Raw genomic sequence first — 22,737 nt, 5'->3', positions numbered from 1 at the left:
AGTGGGAACCAGCTTTACTGGGGGTGACCCCTGTGAAAGCCCAGCGTCCCACCCAGCACTGAACACCGCAGAAACCAGGATGAGCTCTGATCCAGTGAGCTGCTCTGGCTCTGGTAGGAGCCTTTACCTGTATGTGCAGGTGTGTACGGATGAATACACGTGCTTTTGGTTTCTCCCCTGAAATTTCCACCCCTGCGGCCCTGTTAGTGTGGCACTTGTGGAATCTGGTCTCGGAGAGATGGCTCCCCTAGAGCAGATCACCAGGCAGCTCCGACATGCAGTTCATGACCCTGCCACACGTGTCAGGGCGCTGTGTGGGTTCTACAAGACTGTGGCCCGCAAACATGCAGGCCCACATCTGCAAGACCTTTGTTTTTCTGACGCAGTTGTAGTTTCCCACCGCTTGGGCTCATGAGCTCCTGCAGGAAATGAGATCTGAAGCGCACTTTCGAGCTCTGCAGTATACCGCAGCTCACCAGTCTACACATGCTCTTCTGGGATCCCAGAACAGGCCCATGTGGGATCACATGAGGGTCCAGGTGCATTTGACTTAGATGTGAATTGGAGGAGACAGGATCGTGCTGAATGCAGATGTTTACCCATAGTTCTCCGTCTGAAGAGAGTTGTGCTTTCACATTGCTCAGCTTGGTTGCTGCTGTGTCTTGTATTGCCTAGATGTTTTTCATCCAAAACCAAGTCGGGTCTTGCTAAGTTCGCAGAGACCTTCCAATCCCAGCTCTAACTGGTGAATCAAAGAAACTGGGGCGAAGCACTTTGTTAATCAGCAATATTTTATAGGCACATTGGCGCTGTCTTGGGTCTTGGGGAGTCCTCTGTCTCCCTCTAGAGACGGTAGATTTAGTTAAATCCACTGCTATCCAATTCAAAAACCCAGGAGAATTGTATCCTTGCCCACCGTGCAGGGCCTGACATATGGGCTCAGGGAAAGGGCTTACGAAAGAACCGGACGATTCTTTGTGATTACATCGGTAATTATTTTAACCGGACCAAGAACTCTGAAGCGGAGCTTAACAGGCTCCCCGCGCAACTTTTTTCATCTGTAATAAGAGTTTTTTAACCTTCGGAAAGCAATCTTTCAAGAACAGACGTGCTGGATCCTGAATTAGAAGCCTGAGAATGGGTTATTGGGTTGGAGCTCTCAGAGTGCCTGATATTTGGTGGAAGAGGTCACAGTGTCTAATGGCAGGCAGGTGTGCAGAGCCGTCCGCTCACTCTGACACACTGCTGATCTCCTGTGAAGTTTTTCACTGTGTTTCCTGCACAGCTGCTGAACGGCATGGCCACAGCAATGCAAGAGGCTGTCACTGCGAGAGATAGTGTCTCATGAGTGTAGGCAGCATCACGGGGCTGTTGGATGAAGTATTAAGCTCCTGCATGAAACATGAGGCAGAAATCTAGATTCTGAATGAGTACAGGCCCTCTCTTTTATCTGCAAAGCTCGAGGGACTCAAACGGCGACAGAGCACCGTGGCTCAGGAGTGGAGATGACAATGCTGTTAATGTCGAACAGAAGTCGCGTCTGATGATCTGGATACAAGGAGGCTCTGCTGAAGAAAGGAGTGGGGGTTTTGCTTCAGTTATACAGCACTGGCAGGGTGATTTTCTAAAGGCTTTCTTTTGCTTGCTCCTGGATCAATTCACTCAGCCCTCTCTGAAAAAGGCATTGCACCACATAAAAGGTTGCATATCCAGCAGAAGAAATGCCAGCTGGGATCATTTTATCCGGTTTGGAGTTTTGGAACCAGTTCAAAATCCCCCCAAGCTGTTCCATCAACATTTCTCTTGTATCTTATGCTTGCGTGTTTCCTTGTTTTGCTTTTGTCCAGCCTGTCAACATGCAAGGGGAAGGTTCCCAGCTCAGCAAAACTGCTGCTTCCAGTCTGGTGGTCTGTAATCAATCTCATAGAAATGCATCAACACGGAATTGATCCTGGGCTGCACTGACAGCTGAGCCGCTCTGCTACAGCAGAGTGTGGCAGGGTGTACCCAAAGCCCTCTGGGGTATAATTACCTGAGCCGCCCGTCTCCATGGCCTGCAAAACAATCTGTGCAGGGCAGGGGTTCGAGAGACTGGGCAGGAGGTGTCGCATGTCCGCAGTCACGGATAGCTGAGCAGACACCCCAGTGCAATTGGCTGGACCCCCCTGATGTTGGCTCCCTGGCTGGCTCTGAGAGTCCACCCAGCGCTTCGTTGCAAGATGTTCAGCGGATGTGCGAGTGAGCTGGGCTCAACAGCAGGGTTCAGTCTGGAGGTTGTTGTTGTTGTTGTTGTTGTTGTTGTTGTTGTTGTTGTTGTTGTTGTTGTTGTTGTTGTTGTTGTTGTTTTGAACCCGAACAGCAGCGAGCCTGGTTCTGCGCCGGGGCTGGTGGGGGGAGGGGAGATTTCAAGTGTACCTGCAAAATGTCACAGTTCACAAGCTTGTTGATGAGATTTAGTTAAACAATGATTAGACAAATTAAGAATTTGATCATGTCACTGAGAGGTCAGTGGGTATGAAAATCGGCACACGCTGGGGTCCTGAGGACTGTGTTGGCCATCTCTACCTTGATAATTTAGGTAATTAAGGGTTAATTAACTAAATCCACCTAGTTTTGTGACTCATCTGCCTCACCTCCCCAATACTGTCCAATATAGCCCTGTACAACACAGTATAGCCCAGTACAACACAATATAGTCCTGTACAACACAATATAGCCCAGTACAACACAGTATAGTCCTGTACAACACAATATAGCCCAGTACAACACAGTATACTCCTGTACAACACAATATAGCCCAGTACAGCCCAGGACAATCCAGTACACCCTTAGACAGCTTAATATCAGTATAACACAATAAGGTACAGCAAAAAGTAGAACACTTCTATGCGGTACAACTAGCACAGTACAGTTCATCACACCCTAATACAGCACAGTAAAGCAGGGTACAGCCTGCTTAAGCCTGGTAAAGCAGAGTGCACGCCCAGAGGCTATTGGTTCACCCTGTGGCTGCAGTGTGCCCCGTGAAGATTACGACTGTTATTAAAGACACTTGCATTTTATCCCCTCGATCGATCCGCAGGAAATTTGATTTGCACCTCAGTGGGCGCGATGTGCAGGCGGGGTTGTTTAAATAGCCCAGCCACGCCGGGACCCCCCTCCCTGCAGCGGCTCGCGCCCCCCGACACACCGCGGCCCCGTCCCGCTACACGGCGTTGAGCTGCTCCTGCCTCGCAGGCTGTCCGATTCTAGCTGGAGCCTTTTTATGGTAAATAACAACGCGGCCATCTGTTCCGGTGCTATCACTGCACCAGACGCCCTGATAAATAAAACACCAGTGTTCGGCATCTGACAGCTGCAGCAGCAATTGACATTCAAAGAGTGAGTTTTGTTCTACCTGTAAAGTGGAGTCTAAGTTACGGTATATACACTTACAGCGCGGTAAAGCACGGTACAGCCTGGTAAAGCAACGTGCCTGCTCAAAGCTAGAGGGAATCGGTTCATCTTGCTGCTGTGTTGTGCCTTGTGTATCTGTAATGCGAGATGCATATCTGTCATGCATAGGCACATGTAATAAATTCTCTGCAAGATAACACTATGCGGATGGATGAAGAGAGAGGGAGGTGGGGGCTTGTGGAGGTGGGGGAGGGAGGGAGACTGATCGAGGGGAGAGACTGAAAGAGAGGGACCCGGACGGAAGAGGAGAAAGAGGGAAGACAGGAGGGAGGAGAGGGAAGTGAAGGAGAAGATATGGAAGAGGGGGAGAGAGAGAGAGAGCCCCACAGAGCTGGCGTCTCGTGCCCCAGCTGGAGGAACTGGAGGAGAGTGTGGCTCTCAAATAATAATATTATGGGGTTGTTTCTTTTTGTGACTGTGTTGCTAATGGTTATTCCTTTGGCAGTGCTGTAACTCATTAGCCAAGCCAGTAAAGTTCTCTGGATTTCGATTTCAAATTTGCGGAGGAGAGGAGAGAGACGGGGGGGGGAGGGAGGAAGAAGAGATGGCTGCAGAATGAGAGGATGATGAGGAGAAGGAGGAGGAGGAGGATGAATCAGTATTGCCCCTCTGTCCCGTTCCCGGGTGTTCCAGGCAGGCTGGTGGAGAGGCGACACTTAAGCTCTCAGTGTTGCCCCCCAGAGTCCAATACAGAACCAAAGCCCATCTGAAGGATCGATCCTTCAGTCCCAGATAAGTGCTTCTGTTTTGTCTGCAGTAAATTCCTCAAGCTCCTCACATCTGCGCCTGACTTGTGACAAGTCTATCCCCCGCTCAGTTCAATAGTTATTTTCCAGCAGAGTGGAATCATTTGGGCCATCAGATTCATTGGATTGTCAGCAGCTAATAGGTCAGAGGATCTGATCCAGCTGTCATTGACGGGAGGCAGGGAACTGGCTTTAACAGTGTTGATGGGTAGCTTGTTCCATGCTCCAACATCTCTTTGAGGAACTGTTCCCAGTTTAACTGCAGTTTTACTGCTGTTCTTGATTCTGAAAAGTCTGCAGGGGTGATTTCTCTCGGTGCCCTGCAGGATTTTGAACACTTGAATCCGGTTCCTTCATAGCCTTCTCTGTTCAGAAGCTCTATAACCGGACTGAAACAGCTCTCCTTTAATTTCCGAACAAAAAAAAAATCGCAAAAAAGTTCTTTTTTTAAACTCGTGTTGTCTTAAGTATGTCAGCATGAGGTTCATTCAGAGCCTCGCTGCCACACAGCCACCCTCACAGCCCCTCTGGCGGAGTGACTTTGAAGTGTCGTCTTTGATTTAAAAACTAATTAAAATGTTGCCGAGGCTCTTGCGTGGCGTGAGGGTGGTGGTGGAGGGGGGTGGCAGGTTGTCATTGTTACAATTGAGGAGATGCAGCAAGAAACTGATCAGCTTTGTCTTGTGGGTACAAGTTACAAGAGTGTGGGCGGGGCAGGGTGTGGTGGGCGGAGCTTCGTGAGATGGGGCGGGGACAGTTGAGGGGGTGGAGTGGGGCGGGGCAGTGTTGGGGGAGGCTGGGATATGGGAGGGGTAGGAGATAAGGCACAAAGCAGGGATCTCCAGATGTGGTTCTGGAGAAAACCCCAAAATATTTTATGCATCACCCCAGACTGCCTAAAGACTGGGCTTGATACGTTATACAAATTTGCTTGTTAGGGATTGATATGTTATACAAGTTTCTCTTTGAATATATTATTCAAAGCTCTGCTCAGACTGTCTACACGGATGTCATTTTAGCAAATCGCGTGCTTAATTAATCGTGACTGAAATTGTTCCAGGTTTTTAGAAATGGATGCTGGAATGACGTTCTCCTGGGTTTAAATCTGACTGTTCGTTAAAAAGAAAAAGCTCTTGCAGATGAGAGTTCGGTGATTTGATGCGTGTTTTTTAATAATAAAGTTTCCAAGCTGCCCTGCTCTCTCCCTCTCTCCCTCTCTCCAGCCAGTCTTCTACAAGGGGGTGGCGGGCTCTCAGGTGACGCTGTCCAGCCTGGTGAACCAGTCCCGGGCCATGCTGGAGGAGCAGGCGCGCCACCTGCTGACGGAGCCCGAGAGACAGACCATGGCCTACTACCTGGAGGAGTACCGCGACGGGCACATCGGCGTGGAGCAGCTGGTGATGGCGCTGTTCGAGCTGCTCAACACCCACGCTAAGGTACGGGCACCGCCTGTCCATTCATCATTGTTAATCGATCACTTCAGCTGGTCAGGTCGCCCCTCAATCGAGCAATAAAGCCACTAATGACCCTAACCTCTCTCCCTCAAGTAGTAACGGCAAATCAATTACGAAATTGGCAAGCCAGTGAGCTAAAACCATTCAATTCGATCCCAATAGCCAGCAGCCATATCACCCTGCAACTCACAACTTAAGCTAAGCAGGTGTGAGCCTGGTCAGTACCTGGATGGGAGACCTCCTGGGAAAAACTAAGGTTGCTGCTGGAAGAGGTGTTAGTGGGGCCAGCAGGGGGCGCTCACCCTGCGGCTCATGTGGGTCCTAATGCCCCAGTATAGTGACGGGGACACTATACTGTAAACAGGTGCTGTCCTTTGGATGAGACGTAAAACCGAGGTCCTGACTCCCTGTGGTCATTAAAAATCCCAGGGCGCTTCTCGAAAAGAGTAGGGGTGTACCCCGGCATCCCGGCCAAATTTCCCCATCGGCCTTTATCAATCATGGCCTCCTAACAATCCCCCTCTATAAATTGGCTTCATAACTCTGCTCTCCTCCCCACTGATCGCTGATGTGTGGTGAGCGTTCTGGCGCACTATGGCTGCCATCGCATCATCCAGGTGGGGCTGCACATTGGTGGTTGAGGGGAGTCCCCATTACCTGTAAAGCGCTTTGAGTGGATTGTCCAGAAAAGCGCTATATAAGTGTAAGCAATTATTATTATGAATTAATTTACAGATCGGTTGAACCATTGGGCAGTCAGTTGCCCCACTGATAAATCAATCAGGTAATCCCTCAAACAGCCAGGCGTTCAATAAAGGAACTTGCGGGCTGATCGGCGAGTAGAACCAGCGGGCGGTGGGCCGGGCCATCTCTCCGTGCTGACGGGTCTGTGCCCTGTGCTGCCCCCCCCCCACAGTTCTCGCTGCTGTCGGAGGTGCGGGGACTGCTGGCGGCGCAGGACGTGGAGCGCTTCGACAGCCTGGTGCTGCGCCGCGAGATCGAGGGCATGAAGGCGCGCCAGGCCGCGGGCGCGGGCGCGGACTCCTTCTCTCTGGTCTCGTACCCCGACACCCTGGCCTCCACCGGGAGCTACTTCACCTCCACCACCCTCAGCTCCGCACGGGTACGAGGGACAGCCTTTCCTGTCCAGTGCGGGCCGTCTGCATGTGTGCCTGAGCCGTCGGCGGTCCAGCCCTCCCGCCTGTCTGTCTGTCTGTCTGTCTGCGTGTGTGATGCTGCTCCCCGGAGCCTGTGTGTCCCTGCTCTTCGTCCTGCTGGTCTGTGTGTCTGTGCGCCTCTGCCTTTGTGCTGCTCGAATGATGACTGAATGAAGCCAGTCAAGCCTGGGGCGATAGGGGCCGTGGAGATCGGGTAAGAGTTATCTGCAGGGATGGGAAGAGTTGTTCCAGGTGGAGATGGGATTGACAGATTTAAATGTGCCTTTAACCATGGGACCCTCTGTGCTGTTTTCTGAACCCCCCTCCCCCCACAGGAGCGTCTGCTGTGGCTGATAGATCTGATGGAGGTATAATCGCCCCTGTTTCACCTTCCCCTTCCCAACACACAACACACACACTCAGTGCTCCTGAGGGTGTGTGTGTTCCTGTTTCCACCCCCTGCTCTGTGTGCGGTGACAGTGATGCTACTACGTGCGGAGTGTTTGCAGAGATGCTCTCCTGTGTGCTATCCTCCGTATCTCTCCCTCTTTCACTCTCTCCCTCCCTCTCTCTTTCTCACCCCTTCGCTTCTTGCCTCTCTCTGAACGAACCTGAGCCCCTCTTTGCCTTTTGAGATCCTGCACTGTGGCTGTCTTGTGATGTACTCTGCTTCCACTGAAAGGATTTGTCTCTTTCGGCGTTTTTTGGCCACTGTCGTGCATCGTCTGGCGTTTGCTCAGTGCAGAAGTGCATGCTGGGTTGGCCTGCTGTATTGATGTGTTGATGGGCCATCGCTGCAGAGATGCTCAACAGCAGTCAGACCCTTGTCGCACTCACAGGATCAGCCTGGGAGCGGAGATAGGGTGCGTTGCTGCACGACACCGAGCATGAAATCGACCAGACTCAGGCACTGCAGAAACTGTCATCTTGGGCTTGAACTGTTCACAGGTTTCTGAGGATTTCCTGAACGATTAAGTGTAAAAACTCAAGCAAGGCGCCAAAGGAGAGGAGGCCAATAGCACATCCAACTGATTATGTTGTCACCAACTCACGGGTCCAGGCTGTGTGATTCAGCAGCACAGCTGGGCAGCGTGTACCAGACTCCCATGTGCAGCCTGTTCTCTGTTCCTACTCACATACACTCCCATTTTCACCTGATGCCTTTTACTGTTGATCTGGAATACGCGATACTGGATTGATCTTGACAGTGCCCTTCAAGCTTTTGAATACATAATCCAAGTCTCCTGGTCGCATTCTCGGTCCAGGATTAAAGAGGTCTAGTTTCTTTCACCTCTTAGTATAGGATTTAAGCTGCGGTTATATAATAACACTGCAGAGAAGGACACATCTTTTGTATGTCGCTCATTGCTCTTCATCCTAGTTGACATCTTCTAATGCCAGTGCCTTCCTAACCCAATCTTCATACCTGCCCCGGGCCAATCACTGATCCTATTGGTGCCAAATCTGGATTGATACCTGAGCCTTTCCCGAGCCCTAACCGAGGACACCCAGGTGCAGCGCCTCTCTGGTTTGTCTGATCTAACCTTCTTTTCCCTGTTCCTCTCCCTCTCTCCAGAACGAGAGCATCATGGACGGGGGCAGCGAGACTGTGCAGGAGAACATGGACGACCTGCCTGACGTCTCTCTGGTGAGCTCATCCTACCCAGAATCCCACTCTTCTGGAGGGGGGACACGAGCAGAGAGGAGTTGTGTGAGTGAGAGAGGAGGAGGAGAGGGGAACCAGGGGTAAGGATGAAGAGTTTGGGTTGGAGCGAGGGAGGGAGATGTTGGGAAGGTTGGGGTGTAAGGGAGAGTGGAGTATGTGTGGCGCTGACTACCTGGAGCAGACAGGGAAGGAGTTATGGAGACTCGGGTACCCCAAAGTGCAGACTGTTACCCACAAACGAGAGCTAGTCTTCTCTCACCAGGCAGGGCGCTGAGATCCGAATGGCTGTCCCCTGCCAGGACAGACCAGACAGCACGCGGGAGTGTCCTGTACTGGACCGAGTGCGTTAACAGTGAAAAATCATTCCACATTTACGCTCGTCTCTCTTTTGGTTCTGTTCCTTCAAGTGAATCTTTCTCATATTTTGTTTTCCATTCCTGTGTTCTTTCTTTCCGCGCATTTCCTGGTTTGCTTGTTTTTTAAGTTCTTTTCAATTGTCTGTCTGAACAACCCTGTGCACTGCACTACTAGTGGCTTGTAATCATTAAAAAAAAAACTGGGACTGGGGGATGTTGATCTGGTGACACAAATCTTCCTGCGTGGTCCACATTGGAGAAGAGGTCGTCCTTCTTGGCCTCCAGGCTTTTGGCTCTAAGTTAAATCCGCACAGAGACAAGGGCACTAGTAGAAAGAATATTAAGAGCATACAGTCGCAATGAGTTGTGGGTATGAATGTTAATTAGCTCCTGCCCAATCACAGTGAGACAAGAGACGAGGGCAGGTGGACTGAGCAAAAAGTGGAGAACAAAAAAAATAGCCTGGAAAGGTATCCTGTAAGTGCCACGTATTCTGCTACGGCGCTCGCAGTGTTGAGACCCCGACACTGCAGGTTTGGCGGTGGAGGAAGTGCTGAACTGGGGCCCAGCGTCCTTGCAGAGCGCAATGCAGGGTCAGCCTGTGGCCCTGCGAGCGGGTGTCTGAGCGTGGCGGATGTCCGCACGGCCCACCTGCAGAGCCGGTCCACTCCGGCTGCCCTTGCCGGGGACCCCGCTGCGGTGGGGCGAGGGCGTGAGGGCGGCGGGCGCTCTGACCGGCCTGTCTCTGTCTCTCTCAGGACGAGGTGCGGTCCGTCACCGACTCCCCCCCGTCCTTCAAGCCCCCCCCTCCCCCTGCCCCTGCCCCTGCCCCGCCCCGGCGCCCCAGCCGGCGCGAGCCGCCCCGCCGCTCGCCGTCCGAATCCTCGCAGTCGGGGCTGTTCTTCACCGCGCCGGCGCGCGACTCCCCCGCCGAGAGCGACACCACCTCCCTGGCCTCCAGCGGCGCGGACTCGCAGGCTCACGCCCCAGGGAAGAAGGAGGTGGCACCCCAGCTCTCCCTGGTCCCCCAGCACCCCATCGGCCCCTTCCCCCGGGTGCAGTCCCCCACATCCGCTGCGGCCAAACCCCTGTCCCCCAGCCCCTCCCCCCCTCCTCCCCCCCAGACCACCACGCCCCCCCTGCCACACCCTGCCCAGCCTGCCCCCTCTAGCCCGGACAAGCCCCTCCCCTCTTCCCCGGCGTCCAATCAGCATTTCGTGATGGTGGAGGTGCACCGCCCCAACGCAGAGCCGGACGTGAACGAGGTTCGGCCACTGCCCCAGGCCCGAGGTAGGGGACACAGGGGCACAAGCCTACAACGGGCACTGCATTAACTTCCTGTGGAGGGACTTTAATAGGACCATTTCCCCCCATCACGTCAATTATTTTCAAACAGCTCTAATTACTGCCTAATTCGTCATGCATGTCTCTTTACCTCCAGCCTGCACAGGAATGTTAAGGAACAAACATGCCCCTGTGCCTTTTTCTAACTGTTTAACTTGGAGCTGTATGTGAGTGTGTGTCTTGGTGTTGCATCACTGTGTGTCCGTAAGTGCTCTCAGTTTGTATGTGCACATGCGAGTGTGTTAGTGCTCTCAGTGTGTATGTGCACATGCGTGTGTGTCTGTTAGTGCTCTCAGTGTGTATGTGCACGTGTGTGTGTGTCTGTTAGTGCTCTCAGTGTGCATGTGCACATGTGTGTGTGTCTGTGCTCTCAGTGTGTATGTGCACGTGTGTCTTTGTGCTCTGTGTGTATGTACATGAGTGTGTGTCTGTGCTCTGTGTGTATGTGCATGAGTGTGTGTCTGTGCTCTCAGTGTGTATGTGCATGAGTGTGTTTCTGTGCTCTGTGTGTATGTGCATGAGTGTGTGTCTGTGCTCTGTGTGTATGTGCATGAGTGTGTGTGCTCTCAGTGTGAATGTGCATGAGTGTGTGCCTGTGCTCTCAGTGTGTATGTGCATGAGTGTGTGTCTGTGCTCTCAGTGTGTATGTGCACAAGCGTGTGTTTGTGCTCTGTGTGTATGTGCATGAGTGTGTGTCTGTGCTCTGTGTGTATGTGCATGAGTGTGTGTCTGTGCTCTGTGTGTATGTGCATGAGTGTGTGTCTGTGCTCTGTGTGTATGTGCATGAGTGTGTGTCTGTGCTCTCAGTGTGTATGTACATGAGTGTGTGTCTGTGCTCTGTGTGTATGTGCATGAGTGTGTGTCTGTGCTCTGTGTGTATGTGCATGAGTGTGTCTGTGCTCTGTGTGTATGTGCATGAGTGTGTGTGCTCTCAGTGTGAATGTGCATGAGTGTGTGTCTGTGCTCTGTGTGTATGTGCATGAGTGTGTGCCTGTGCTCTCAGTGTGTATGTGCATGAGTGTGTGTCTGTGCTCTCAGTGTGTATGTACATGAGTGTGTGTCTGTGCTCTGTGTGTATGTGCATGAGTGTGTGTCTGTGCTCTGTGTGTATGTGCATGAGTGTGTGTCTGTGCTCTGTGTGTATGTGCATGAGTGTGTGTCTGTGCTCTCAGTGTGTATGTGCATGAGTGTGTGTCTGTGCTCTGTGTGTATGTGCATGAGTGTGTGTCTGTGCTCTGTGTGTATGTGCATGAGTGTGTGTCTGTGCTCTCAGTGTGTATGTGCATGAGTGTGTGTGCTCTGTGTGTATGTGCATGAGTGTGTGTCTGTGCTCTCAGTGTGTATGTCTGATGCTGACTGTCTGCGTGCTGAGAGCTGACCCTTCCTCCACCCCCAGCAGCAGGAGCGACGCTCTCCCTCTCGGACAGCGGGCAGACGCTGAGCGAGGACAGCGGCGTGGACATCGCAGACACGGGCGGGCACAGCAAGGACAACAGCCCCCGCCCAGCCAAGACGCGCAGCCCCCGGGAGGGGCCGGGGGCAGACGGCGCCGGGGAGGGAGCTGTTGGCAAGCCGGTGAGAGAGGGCGAGAGGGGAGGAGCGGTACATGGGCACAGCGGAAGGCAAGGGGAGACGGACAGAGGGGTGGAGGCGGGGGGTGTGAGTGATGAGCTCGGGGAGGGGCAGCAGTGGAGGGCGAGACGAGGCCGCGGAGGAGGGAGAGAGCACTACGCTGCGGTCCAGCTGTCTCAGGGAGCGAAGATTTTTTCTTGATTCATCTAAACTTGTTTTTCTCCTTCTGTTCGTTTGCTCATGTTCTGTTTGCATTCACCTGTCCCTGCCTCACCCTTCACTGCAGCCTGGGCCTCCACAGCGAGGTCGGCGAGCCCACACCCCGCCTGCAGGGGCCTGAAGCCAGTTCATTCTGAAAGCACACTGCTGGGTGTGCAAAGCTTTGTGCCTGTTTAACCTGAGGTCCTTATCAGCGAACAATCTTTCATTTGTTTTCTTTCAGTTTCATCTTGAAGTTGACTCTCAGAGCCCATTATCTCAGCTGTGAATGAAAGTCAGTGTGTGAATGGTGGGGGGGGTTCTCTAGCACCACCACACCTGTATTGCTAAGTGTGACCCCTGACCCATGACCTTTGGCCTCTGGCCTCTTGACCTCCCACCCTCCCCTGTGAGGAAAAAGCAGGTACAGGTGCACCGCCTGTATGTGTTTTAAACATGGTGTAGCCATGCTGAAGAGCCGACAAATTACTGGGCCATCCTACTGTGGAAATCTGTCACAGGAGCTACTGTTACTTGGAGAGAGTGTTTTGTTTTTCTGGATTTGAAGAAATATTTGAGAATCTCCCCCGCTGAGGGTTAAATGGAGCAGGCAGACAGCGTAGGTGTGTGTGTGTGAAATGCAACCCGGTGTTAATTTGTTTTCATGTAAACAAATTGAGATCTCTGGCAGATTTGGTCGGTGTGAATCCCTTGAAGGGGCGTCTGTCGTGGTGAGAAGGAGGCCGCGTGAGACCCAGCCGGCGTGTCGGTGTGTGGGCAGGGGGGCAGGCTGGAAGGGAGCCATCCCAATCCAGATTCGTTATCTCGTTAGGGACAGCAAATGAGGCGTGTGCGATTCAACAATTGCTCTGCTCCAACAGGCGTGCGTTTGCATGCTGTTCCCTGCTCCCATCCTCCTCAGGCCCTGTGCCTCTGCCACGGCTTCTGATAGCCCCCTCTGCTGCTGCTCACAGTGATGAGGGTTTTTTTCATTCAGCTGATCACTACGCCAGCCAATCAATCAAGCGTACGTTTATGTAGTGCCTTTCAGTTGTGGTCTTTCACAATCGACTGTACTTTTAAAGTCAATGAAAATGCAATAGGAAATACAGTATTTTTACAGTCTTGTACTGAGATACATTTGATTGTCTCTCAGTTGAAGCTGAATCCGGCTTCTTGTTCAAATCCCAGGGTGGGGCACAGCTCTTGAGCAGTGTGCTTCACTCAGATGGCTCCGTTAACACACCCATATGTATAAATTATAGAAGTATAGCGAAATCAAATTGATTCGTAATGATATTAATGGATGTGTAGAGGAATGCCAGTGTGTGTGAGTTGTATGGGTGGGAAATGATACTTGTACCTGTTTTAATGTGCACCTCTGTGCCTGTGTCCCTAAAGCTTTGCAAATCCTTGTTTTTTGTGTGACCACTTCATGTCTTGCAGCAACCGTGGTGTGGGAGGACACTGATCTCTGACTTTTTTTGTGCCCTGTGTCTGTGTGTCTGTGTGTCTGTGTGTGCGCACAGCCTGGACTCCTGGAGCCCACCTCCACCCTGGTGAGGGTCCGGAAGAGCGCCAGCACGCTGGGCATCGCCATTGAGGGGGGCGCCAACACTCGCCAGCCCCTTCCACGCATCGTCACCATACAGGTGAGGGGCGGGGGGGGGCAGCAGGGCAGGGGCACTATCGTGAGGAGAGGTAAGAGACCAGGCAGAGAGGCACTCATAGCACCAGGCATCTCCTAAATGCCCTCTAACAGGGTCAGGCAGTCAGGGGACATAAAACCCTTGTGCTGTCAAGCACAAGAAAACTTCCTTCACGAGGAATAACAGCCACCCAGGAATCAAGGGTACTGGAAGGATTCTGGAGTGTTCAGTCGAAATGTGGCTGAACCCGCCTGGCAGAGGGCTGGCCTCCTGGCCAGAGGACGGTCAGGCTGGGACCCCCCTGCAGAGAGAGGGGTGACCCAGGGGCAGCTGCAGAGGGGGAGATGGGGTGGGGGGGTGGGATGCATGGAGACGTATACGAGGGAGAGAAGGGGATCACGTCCAGTATTTACAGGAGAGGAGGTGAAGTCCAGGAGGGATCGCTCATGACTGACCGTCCGAACGGTCCCCCCCCCCCCGAACTTTCTTCATAAGCTCCAGAGATGAGAGGAGGCCGCTCAGTGTGTCAGCAGCTTATTGATTGGAAGATCCTCACCAGACTGATCTTCAGGGTCCCCTTCCTCTCAGCTCCAGCGTCTGCGTGCTCCCGGAGTCTGAAGGGAGCAGCACTCGGAGCTCGAAGATGCCGAGCTCGGCGCTCTCGTTGAGCGGAGGGGAATTCCCGGTCGTACAGTTCTGCTAGGTCTATAGTACCTGTAATGTGTATGATGCGGTATTTTGCGGATGTGCTCAAAATATGATAAAAAGCGCGCAGTCCTTATTTACAGGTTTATGCATGTTGGCTTATAAACGAGTGTGTAGCACTGCGGTCTGGAGTGGATCCAATTGCTCTTCAGTGGGAATCTGATATCTGTCCCTGGCAAATGTCTCTTTTCAATCCATCAGTCAAGGTTTATTTATCAATGCACCACAACACCGCATACCGCCGTGGTTGTCAGCAATGAAATGCTTTCATCCCTGTTTCCCTCTGAAGCCCAGTGTTCCTGGCTGCAGGCACGAGCTGTCAGTCCAGTGTCGCCATTAATTAGTGCTCATTCATCGTTTTCCGTGCGTTAACGTTTTGCTGCACGTCGGGGCAGACTGGAAGGCCTGAGCCCTTACGGGTGTAAAGGCATTGATTTGGTGCAGGAGCCCGGAGCAGGGCCCAGGAGGGGCTGTGGATTGGTGTCTCCTGCTTGCTGTTGTTTTTTTTTTATTTTGCTTCGGTTTGACTTTCAATTTAATAAAACCCGGAGATCAATTCCCTTGGCTCGGCGCGGATCGTGACACAGCTCAGGGCAGGGTCACCTTCCTGCTACAGTCTTTTTATCAGCAGATAAAAAAAGTAGCGAGGAGCCAGGACAGATGTCCTTACACACGCATACGGTGTACTGTACGGATTTTTATGCAGCTAAGACAAATATTCTGCACAGATTTTTCTTTACTTTAACATATACTGTATGGTTATATAGGCTTCTTAAATCAATTTAACTCATTATACTGTTATGGTCATTATTGTTTGAACCAGGAGGTCCATCTCTTCTTACAGTATACTGATGATGGGAAATAAGGAATAAACAGAAAACATACACACAGGCACCCAGGAACGTTAACGGTTTCTGATCACTGAGAGCGCATGATCACTCTCTGGACTGGACAACTGCCCACCAGGGAAGGCCACTGGGGAAGGGTCAGTTCAAACCTGGCCTGCATGTGTTTGGGATGTGGGAGGAAACTGGAGCATCTGGGAAAAGTCCACTTGGTACCGGGAAGAACACGGAAACTCCACACGGAAGGTGCCCCAGTCTGGAATTGAACCCAGGACCCAACAGCCAAGAGGCAGCAGCAGGATCAGGACTGAGTATAGTTCTGCTAAAGCTCAGGGGTGGAGAGCCAGAATCCTGCAGGTCATCCTAGAAAAATATCTTTGGAAAAGTTGAGAGTTTAAATCAATTTAATCAGTTCATTTTATAACAGGATTCTAGTCGCCACCTTACAAGAGAGATACAACTGCTCTGGAATAAATCTGGAGAGAACAATTCTGATAGATCCCTGGGATGAAGTGAAGGTGCTCTAAACTGACAGGCAGCAGGAACCTGAGTCTCTTCAGTGCTGATTTTCCAGATCCTGAAAGACATTGACAGCGTCTGCCCACTGGACTTCTTTCTAGGCTGACGGGCTAACTGGCCTCTTCCCGTATTCTTGAGGAATGTTCCCAGGAGAAGGGAAGAGGTGCAGGTGAAAGGGAAAAGAGGTGAAAAACAACAGAAAGGAAGGAAGTATCGGATTCGGATGAGAGCTGTGGAGAGAGCGCCCCCCACTGGCAGAGCCGAGATCACGCGCAGACCTGACGTGAGCCGAGCACAGCTGGGCAGCGGTGTTGGCCCGGCCCGAGCGGCCCGCGGCCAGCCCGCCCTGCTGTCTGTGCGGCTGCTGGTTTTATTTAGTGAGCACTGCAACGGCCCTGCATTTCAATGGAGTGCTATCAATACAGCAGGGATTAACATGTCAGCGTCCTGTCAGCCAGATCACTATCTCCCAATGAATCACAGAGCAGCAGACTCTTAATTGAATGTGGCTCTGTTTCGACTTTTATTACAGTTCTCACTTATTGGACATATTCCATAATAATAATCAAAATGACAGTGGGTAAAAGGGCTGTCATCATCTGAATATTAAATGTACTTCTTCTTGACTCTTTATTTTTAACCCTGAGACCCGGGAACACGCTGTCTTCTGATTGCAGTGGGAGCTGTTCTGTGTGTGACTTAATTGATTGTTGAACTAGAACTTTTAATTTGCTCATTAGGCTGCTTTAATTGTTTTCTGCTCTGAAGCCAGCAGTTGATCCGATAAAGCTGTTTGTGAGGAAGCCGTAACTTGAAATCCGCGAGTAATTGTAGAGCGTGGTTTTTTTTTTTTAAGTTTGAGTTCAACACAGGCTGCTTCAGTTCGGACATGAATCAAGTAATTCAGTGCCGTTGGGGAGGGGGGAATTGCGTTCTGAAGGGTTGAGAGAGACGTCATCACCCTGCAGCTCACAGCTGGCATCCCACTGGAAGAGGTGTTAGTGGGGCCAGCAGGGGGCACTCACCCTGCGGTCTGTGTGAGTCCTAATGCCCCAGTATAGTGACGGGGACACTATACCGTAAGAATGTGCCGTCCTTTGGATGAGATGTAAAACCCAGGTCCTGACTCTCTGTGGTCATTAAAAATCCCAGGGTGTTTCTCGAGAAGAGTAGGGGTGTTACCCCAGTGTCCTGGACAAATTTCCCCCTGGTCTTTACCAGTCATGGCCTCCTAATAACCCCCCTCTCTGAACTGGCTCCATCACTCTGCTCTCCTCCCCACTGAGAGCTGGTGTGTGGGGAGCGGACTGGCGCATCATCCAGGTGGGGCTGCACACTGGTGGTGGAGGGGATCCCTATTTACCTCTAAAGAGCTTTGAGTGGATTGTCCAGAAAAGCGCGATATAAGTATAAGGAATTATTATTATTATTATTATTATTATTATTATTATTATTATTATTGTTTCCACTTACGTGGAGTCACATCCTGCTGTCGCTGTCCATGACACAGGTCCCTCTCCCCCCCTCTCTCCACAGAGGGGTGGCTCAGCCCACAACTGCGGCAAGCTGAAAGTGGGCCATGTGATCCTGGAGGTCAACGGGGTGTCCCTGAGGGGCCGGGAGCACAGGGAGGCGGCGCGCATGATCGCCGAGGCCTTCAAGACCAGAGAGAGGGACTACATCGACTTCCTTGTCACGGAGTTCAACGTCGCGCTGTAGGGGGCGCCGCCGAGCTCGTCTCGACCGGGCGCTCGGACGCTGACCGCAGCGGGGAGGAGGAGGAGGAGGAGGAGGAGGAAGGTGGCTGGGAGCTGGGAGAACAGGACAACGGCCAGCGCCACACCACGAGGGAGCGATTGGGTGTCTGTGTGTGTGCGCGCGCGCGCGCCCAGACTGCACAGCTCTGCTGATGGGAAGAGGCCAACGGGAACTCCGGCCGCTGTCCTTCCGAATCCGGACCCGAGCTCGGGAACGGGAATCTGCTTGCTCCTGAGCTGCGGGGTTCAGGCCGGGGTCAGGGTCAGTGCTTCGAACCGTCTTCTTTTTCCACAGCGAGCGCACCTTGATCTGCACAGAGACACAGAGTCCTGCCCCCCGGGGCTGCACAAGTGTGGAGCCCTGCGCCGGGCCGAGGGGAGGAGTGTGCGGACCTGACAGCAGACCTCAACATCCGTTGGCGCTGGGAGAGAGAGGCCTGCTGTGCCGGGTCGTGAAGGGCTGGGGTTAATGGAGTCCCTGAGGTTTAAGCATAAGATTTGAGCTGGAGTGAGTTTTGGCAGACGCCTGGAAGGGGAGCTGTAGGCGAGCATCTCCTACAGCTGCCACTGGCTCCAGGGAGGGACCTGTGTCCGGGCCAGGAAAAGCTCTGTATCTGCCGTGCTTCGGTCAAGTGCGTCTTTTGAATCCTGACTTTCAGCAGACGATGAATACGTCAGGCCGAGCTAGTCGTTCCGTCGATTACATGAATTTCTGTAAAATTGCTAGGCCAGCTCGTGAAATGAAAGGAGTTGGCATATTCGCAGAACTGCAAATACCGCCGCAAAGTAGCGGCAGGAAATTTGGTCCCAAGTGCAAAGGGTCTGCGGGGAGCACTGACCCAGGGGCATAGACAGTGGACAGCAGGGGGTGCCAGCGTGACTCGTGTTTCCGTGCCTCAGATCTCTGGACGGACATGGTACACAGCAGCATGGAGCTGCACCATGGAGCTCAGCAAAGCCGGCTGGTGCTGTGTTTCTCTAAGATGTCTTTGGATGTGGGTCAGATTTCATGGCTCAGTTTCAATCGCACTGCTGTTGGAATCGGCTCCCTAAAGTTTAAAAGCGTCAAGCACATATAAAGAAAAGGAGATCATGTATCCATATATACTTTCTTTATATATGTACACAAATTACATGGGTATAGCCTGTGAAATGTCTAATACGATGCCTTAGGCTGCTACCGCAGGGTTTAATTTTCTGATGATGGGTTTTAATGAGGCAAGGGCTGGTTATTTGCCTTGCTTCATGTGTCAGCTCCTGCGTTTCTGCGCGCACAGTGTTTATCTGGAGAAGCGCTGTCTGCTGCTGCTCAGAATGACTCTGGGCGCTGCTGTGAATCCACACCCACAGCCAGAACAGCAGAGAACACCGACACAGGGGCTCGTTTCCCCTGCGAGGATGACGCACCGGCGCGGAGTGGGCGTGACTCAACGGACACTGGCACTTTATCAAAAAAACGGGCTCCCCCACATCTCAAGTGACAGGGGGCCGGGCCAGGGGGGGCCATCACGGACCGCCGGCCGATCGGAACGGGGTGTCCCCTGTTCCCGGTGCTGGACGGGGGTTAGGGAGCTGGGCTCAGGCTGGGGGGGGGGGGGACATCGCGTGTTTCGTAGCCTTAAGGGAACAGGGCAACCCCCTGTGAGTGTAGGGGTGTGAGCCTCATCCCTGGGCGTTATTGTTTAGTCATGGGCAGGGTGGCAGTCTGAGTGGGGTTGATGCATAACCTTAACAATGGGGGGCTTAACATGGTTTGGGAAATCTACAGCCCCCCCCCCCCAACCTAACCCTGAGTCTGAGCCCGAGCCCTCACGTTCGGTTCCTTACCCATTCCCAAAAGGGAGAGTATCTGTGGTTCTTGTGATGGAAATGTGCATGCATATATACATTTCAAATACACACAGTTGTACTGTATCTACATATAGCAGTCATCAGCTGTATGTGTTGGCACCCTTCGCTGCATCAAAGGTCATTCACTCATTCGCTGGAATGGACTGTTTGACTCATCTTTGTCGGTGTTCTTGTATATTTGATACCACGGTGTTATTGAATGCATCCTTGCAAGTGGTAACGTTAGATGCAATGATACCGTGAACAACGTCAGGTACAGGGTGCCAGTACATACACCTGCAGCTGCGGCCGACATCTATGTATTTACAGGTGTACAGATTTATAGTGAGGTGAGAGGCGAATGCAGCTGGACACGGGCTCATGATTGCACAGACCCGCTCCTCTGAAGTGATCGATCGATTATTGTAGATTTTAGCTGGATTTCGCTCATGCCTGCACTTTGGGGGTTCCGCCCTGTGACCCCAGGCTCCAGGGTGGGGGGGGAACCGGCCTCCTCTAGGGGGTTATAAACGAGGAGACGTCCCTGGCGCTGGTTGGGGGACCGGGGAAGCAGATTCTGTTTTGAGTAAGCGATGATGCAGAGTGAAGCCGAGGAAGATGTCTCGTGAGGCCCAGCTGTATTTTTGTAAAACGGGTGGAGGTGACTCTTTAGCGCAGAAGGTTTATTTTTGCAGAAGCGCCTACTTCCAGATGAAAAAAATAAAGTATGTATTTTATATAGAAATATGAATATTTCCCTTATAGAAATAAATGATTTACAGTAATATATCAGATAATATATGAAATAGAAATGTAAATACCAGTAGACTGGGAATTGTTTTTCTGAGCTGTTCGGTAGCTTGAGAACTGAGAGATTTCCATGTTCCTTCTCCGTCACGTGTCGCGAGCTGTGAATTCCCAGCGACGTCTTCGATGCTGGGGTGGAGAGGGGCTTCATTAGGGGGCTAATTCATCAGCAGTCAAGACTGCGGCTCTGCTCTGCCTTCACCCTCCGGACTTCACAGGCTCTCGGGCGCTCAGGGGTGGGAGCAGATGAGAACAGGGAATGGCATCACTGGCAGTGTTTTCCTTTGCGTTCTCTGTCCTTTACTGAGAAACGATGGGTGTGCAGATTTGCAGCTTCAGGGGAGACCCTCTCTGAGGGTGCAGCTCCCTGTCTTGTCTGCAAGCTGCAACATTGTTGACAGCTTTTATTTTCCTCAGTCTGGCAGAATTACACACATGCACGGCTACACAAGCACACAGAATTACACACATGCACGGCTACACAAGCACACAGAATTACACACATGCACACCTACACAAGCACACAGAATTACACACATGCACACCTACACAAGCACACAGAATTACACACATGCACAGCTACACAAGCACACAGAATTACACACATGCACAACTAAACAAGCACACAGAATTACACACATGCACAGCATAATTACACACAGTGTTAAAAGACTCCTTCATGAGAACGGATTTCCGAACGTGTCCGTTTTCAGGTCATATTCAGCACTGAGGTGCGTGCTGCTTCGTCATCAACCAATGTTTTGTTTTTTTACTCATTTTAATCTTTATTCTGTCTCCGCAGTCCTGGTCTGAACAAACTGCCACTTGAATTCTCTGTCTTCATGTCACATGTACAGTTTAATATGGGGCTCTGTAAATTATTGCGGCCGTCATTGTATTTATACAGAATTAGTGCGTTTAATTTTCCAATAAAGATTGAACAGTCATATCTGGTGGGGTGTGTTCATTTTGTGCTTTAGCATTTTTACATACAGACATTCGGCAATATATGTTTCAAGACGCCCCCAGCCCTTTCATTGTTTAATTGCTTGGTGATTAATTGTGTCCTGTTTGAAGGAGCTGGTGTAATACATGATAAGAGTGCAGTTACAGCCCCAGTGTCCACACGTCAAGCAAGCCCCAGAGGCAGAAGACAAGGAACTGATTTCTCACAGCAAAGCAAGCAGTAGTAGGAAGGCTTCGGTCTCTATAAAGCAGATCAGAAGCATGTGTCACAACCTCCCCTGTAATCCAGAGGTCTGGACGCTACAGTTCTCATTCTAATAGCACAGATCAATAAATCTTGTTGTGTCATATGTTCAGAAATCGTGATGCATGAGTAACTGGCTTCCCGAAAGACAATGTTTTTCCTTTGTACCCAGAGCACAGGATGCAATGATTGAGAAGGAGCGAAGCCACAACATACACCGTCATAGTCAAAGATGCTTTTTGGCAAGCTTACAGTGCAGAAACATCTCAGCCCAGCTGGGCGTCACAGAAAGGGTGTGTGCGTGTGTGTGTGTGTGTGTGTGTGTGTGTGTGTGTGTGTGTGTGTGTTCTTCCAAGCGCAGTGATCTTCGGTCTGCAGCACAGTTCACACAGCCCAGAGCCGAAATGACATTTACCGTATCTGACACTTCTAGTCGGCTACTGAAATCAATTCAAAGCACTTTGCAGCGCACAGAAATTATAGCGCGATCAATGGGGAGCAAGTGGATAACTGCACCATTATCCCGCGAGCTGCGGGATACCCTTTCTGAACCGAGGACTGCCGTCGAAGAGGAGGAAGAGATTCGGAGGTGAACTTTATTTTTGGGAGTGCGCGGAACCCCGGTTTAGAGCAATTATGATCAGCAGGATATGGAAAAGATGGGGCTGGTGTAGAAGCAGTCCAGAGCACAGCGAGCGGGCACATTTTGGACAGTAGAGAAAGGTCCTGCACTGGCAGGCTGCTGGAACTCAATCTCTTTAGTCTTGAACAGAGAAGCCCGGGAGCTGACCTGATTCAAAATCCTCAAAGGCACTGAAGCGTAGGTCCAGTGAAACTGTTCTGAACCGGCAGTTTGACAAGACCCAGAGAGGATTTATTCCCGCAGAGTCTAGTTCTGTCCCAGCCTGGACACATCTCTGGATCAAGTCAGGGAACAGCAGGGTCTTTTCTAGAGAGAGATTTCTAACAAGCTGCAAGACACAACAGCCAAAACTAGCCCTGCTCTTACCTCTCTTCCTCAGCACTTGTATAGACCACTGCAGACTACTTGAGTCTGTAGTTTAAAACTAGCAGCACACACTACGGGCTAAGGTTTTTATTCAAATTAACTTTCTCCCAGGTTTCTTTTTTCATACGGTGATTTTTGGGGGAAAGAAATTCTTACACACGCAAATGTGTTTTAATTGAAGTCTTCTAAACTTTTTGAGCATCTGCAATATGATGCAGTAAAATGATACAATGCTGCCCCCTTGTGTAGACCGTGGGTATTGCAGGTTCTGTGCGCGTTGTAGGTTAGGCCAGCGGTCCAAAACTGGTCCTGGAGGAACACGGTGTCTTCTGGGTTTTGCTCCAGACCTTTCTAAATTTGCTCTCTTTTGAAATGTAAAACGTGATTTGTAATGGATATCAATCCTGTACTGAGTTTCAGAACGGCTCTTATTCAGGTATGCTGCCTGAAAGAAATG

The 22,737-nt window shown here is 51.4% G+C and overlaps 1 protein-coding gene across 3 annotated transcripts in view; it reads left to right on the top strand.

Annotated features, from left to right (window-relative positions):
* whrna (whirlin a) overlaps positions 1-21,008 on the top strand; it is a 50,324-nt gene extending 29,316 nt beyond the window's left edge. The window contains exons 6-12 of one of the 3 annotated variants that reach the window (XM_088614845.1): positions 5,426-5,638; positions 6,573-6,779; positions 8,390-8,461; positions 9,594-10,125; positions 11,579-11,754; positions 13,479-13,601; positions 17,204-21,008. In XM_088614845.1, coding sequence (XP_088470971.1) covers positions 5,426-5,638; positions 6,573-6,779; positions 8,390-8,461; positions 9,594-10,125; positions 11,579-11,754; positions 13,479-13,601; positions 17,204-17,386 — 1,506 coding nt within the window. In that variant the 3' untranslated portion in view covers positions 17,387-21,008. Of the gene's footprint in view, positions 1-5,425; positions 5,639-6,572; positions 6,780-8,389; positions 8,462-9,593; positions 10,126-11,575; positions 11,755-13,478; positions 13,602-17,203 lie in introns of all 3 variants that reach the window. The other 2 variants (XM_088614844.1, XM_088614846.1) reach the window with 2 other exon arrangements.
* The last annotated feature ends 1,729 nt before the right edge of the window (positions 21,009-22,737 follow it).

This window comes from Lepisosteus platostomus, chromosome 21, assembly GCF_059453375.1.
Source record: "Lepisosteus platostomus isolate fLepPlt1 chromosome 21, fLepPlt1.hap1, whole genome shotgun sequence".
Lineage (NCBI taxonomy): Eukaryota > Metazoa > Chordata > Actinopteri > Semionotiformes > Lepisosteidae > Lepisosteus > Lepisosteus platostomus.
Note: the sequence above shows the minus strand (reverse complement) of the source record. Positions and strands in the feature narration are given on the sequence as shown.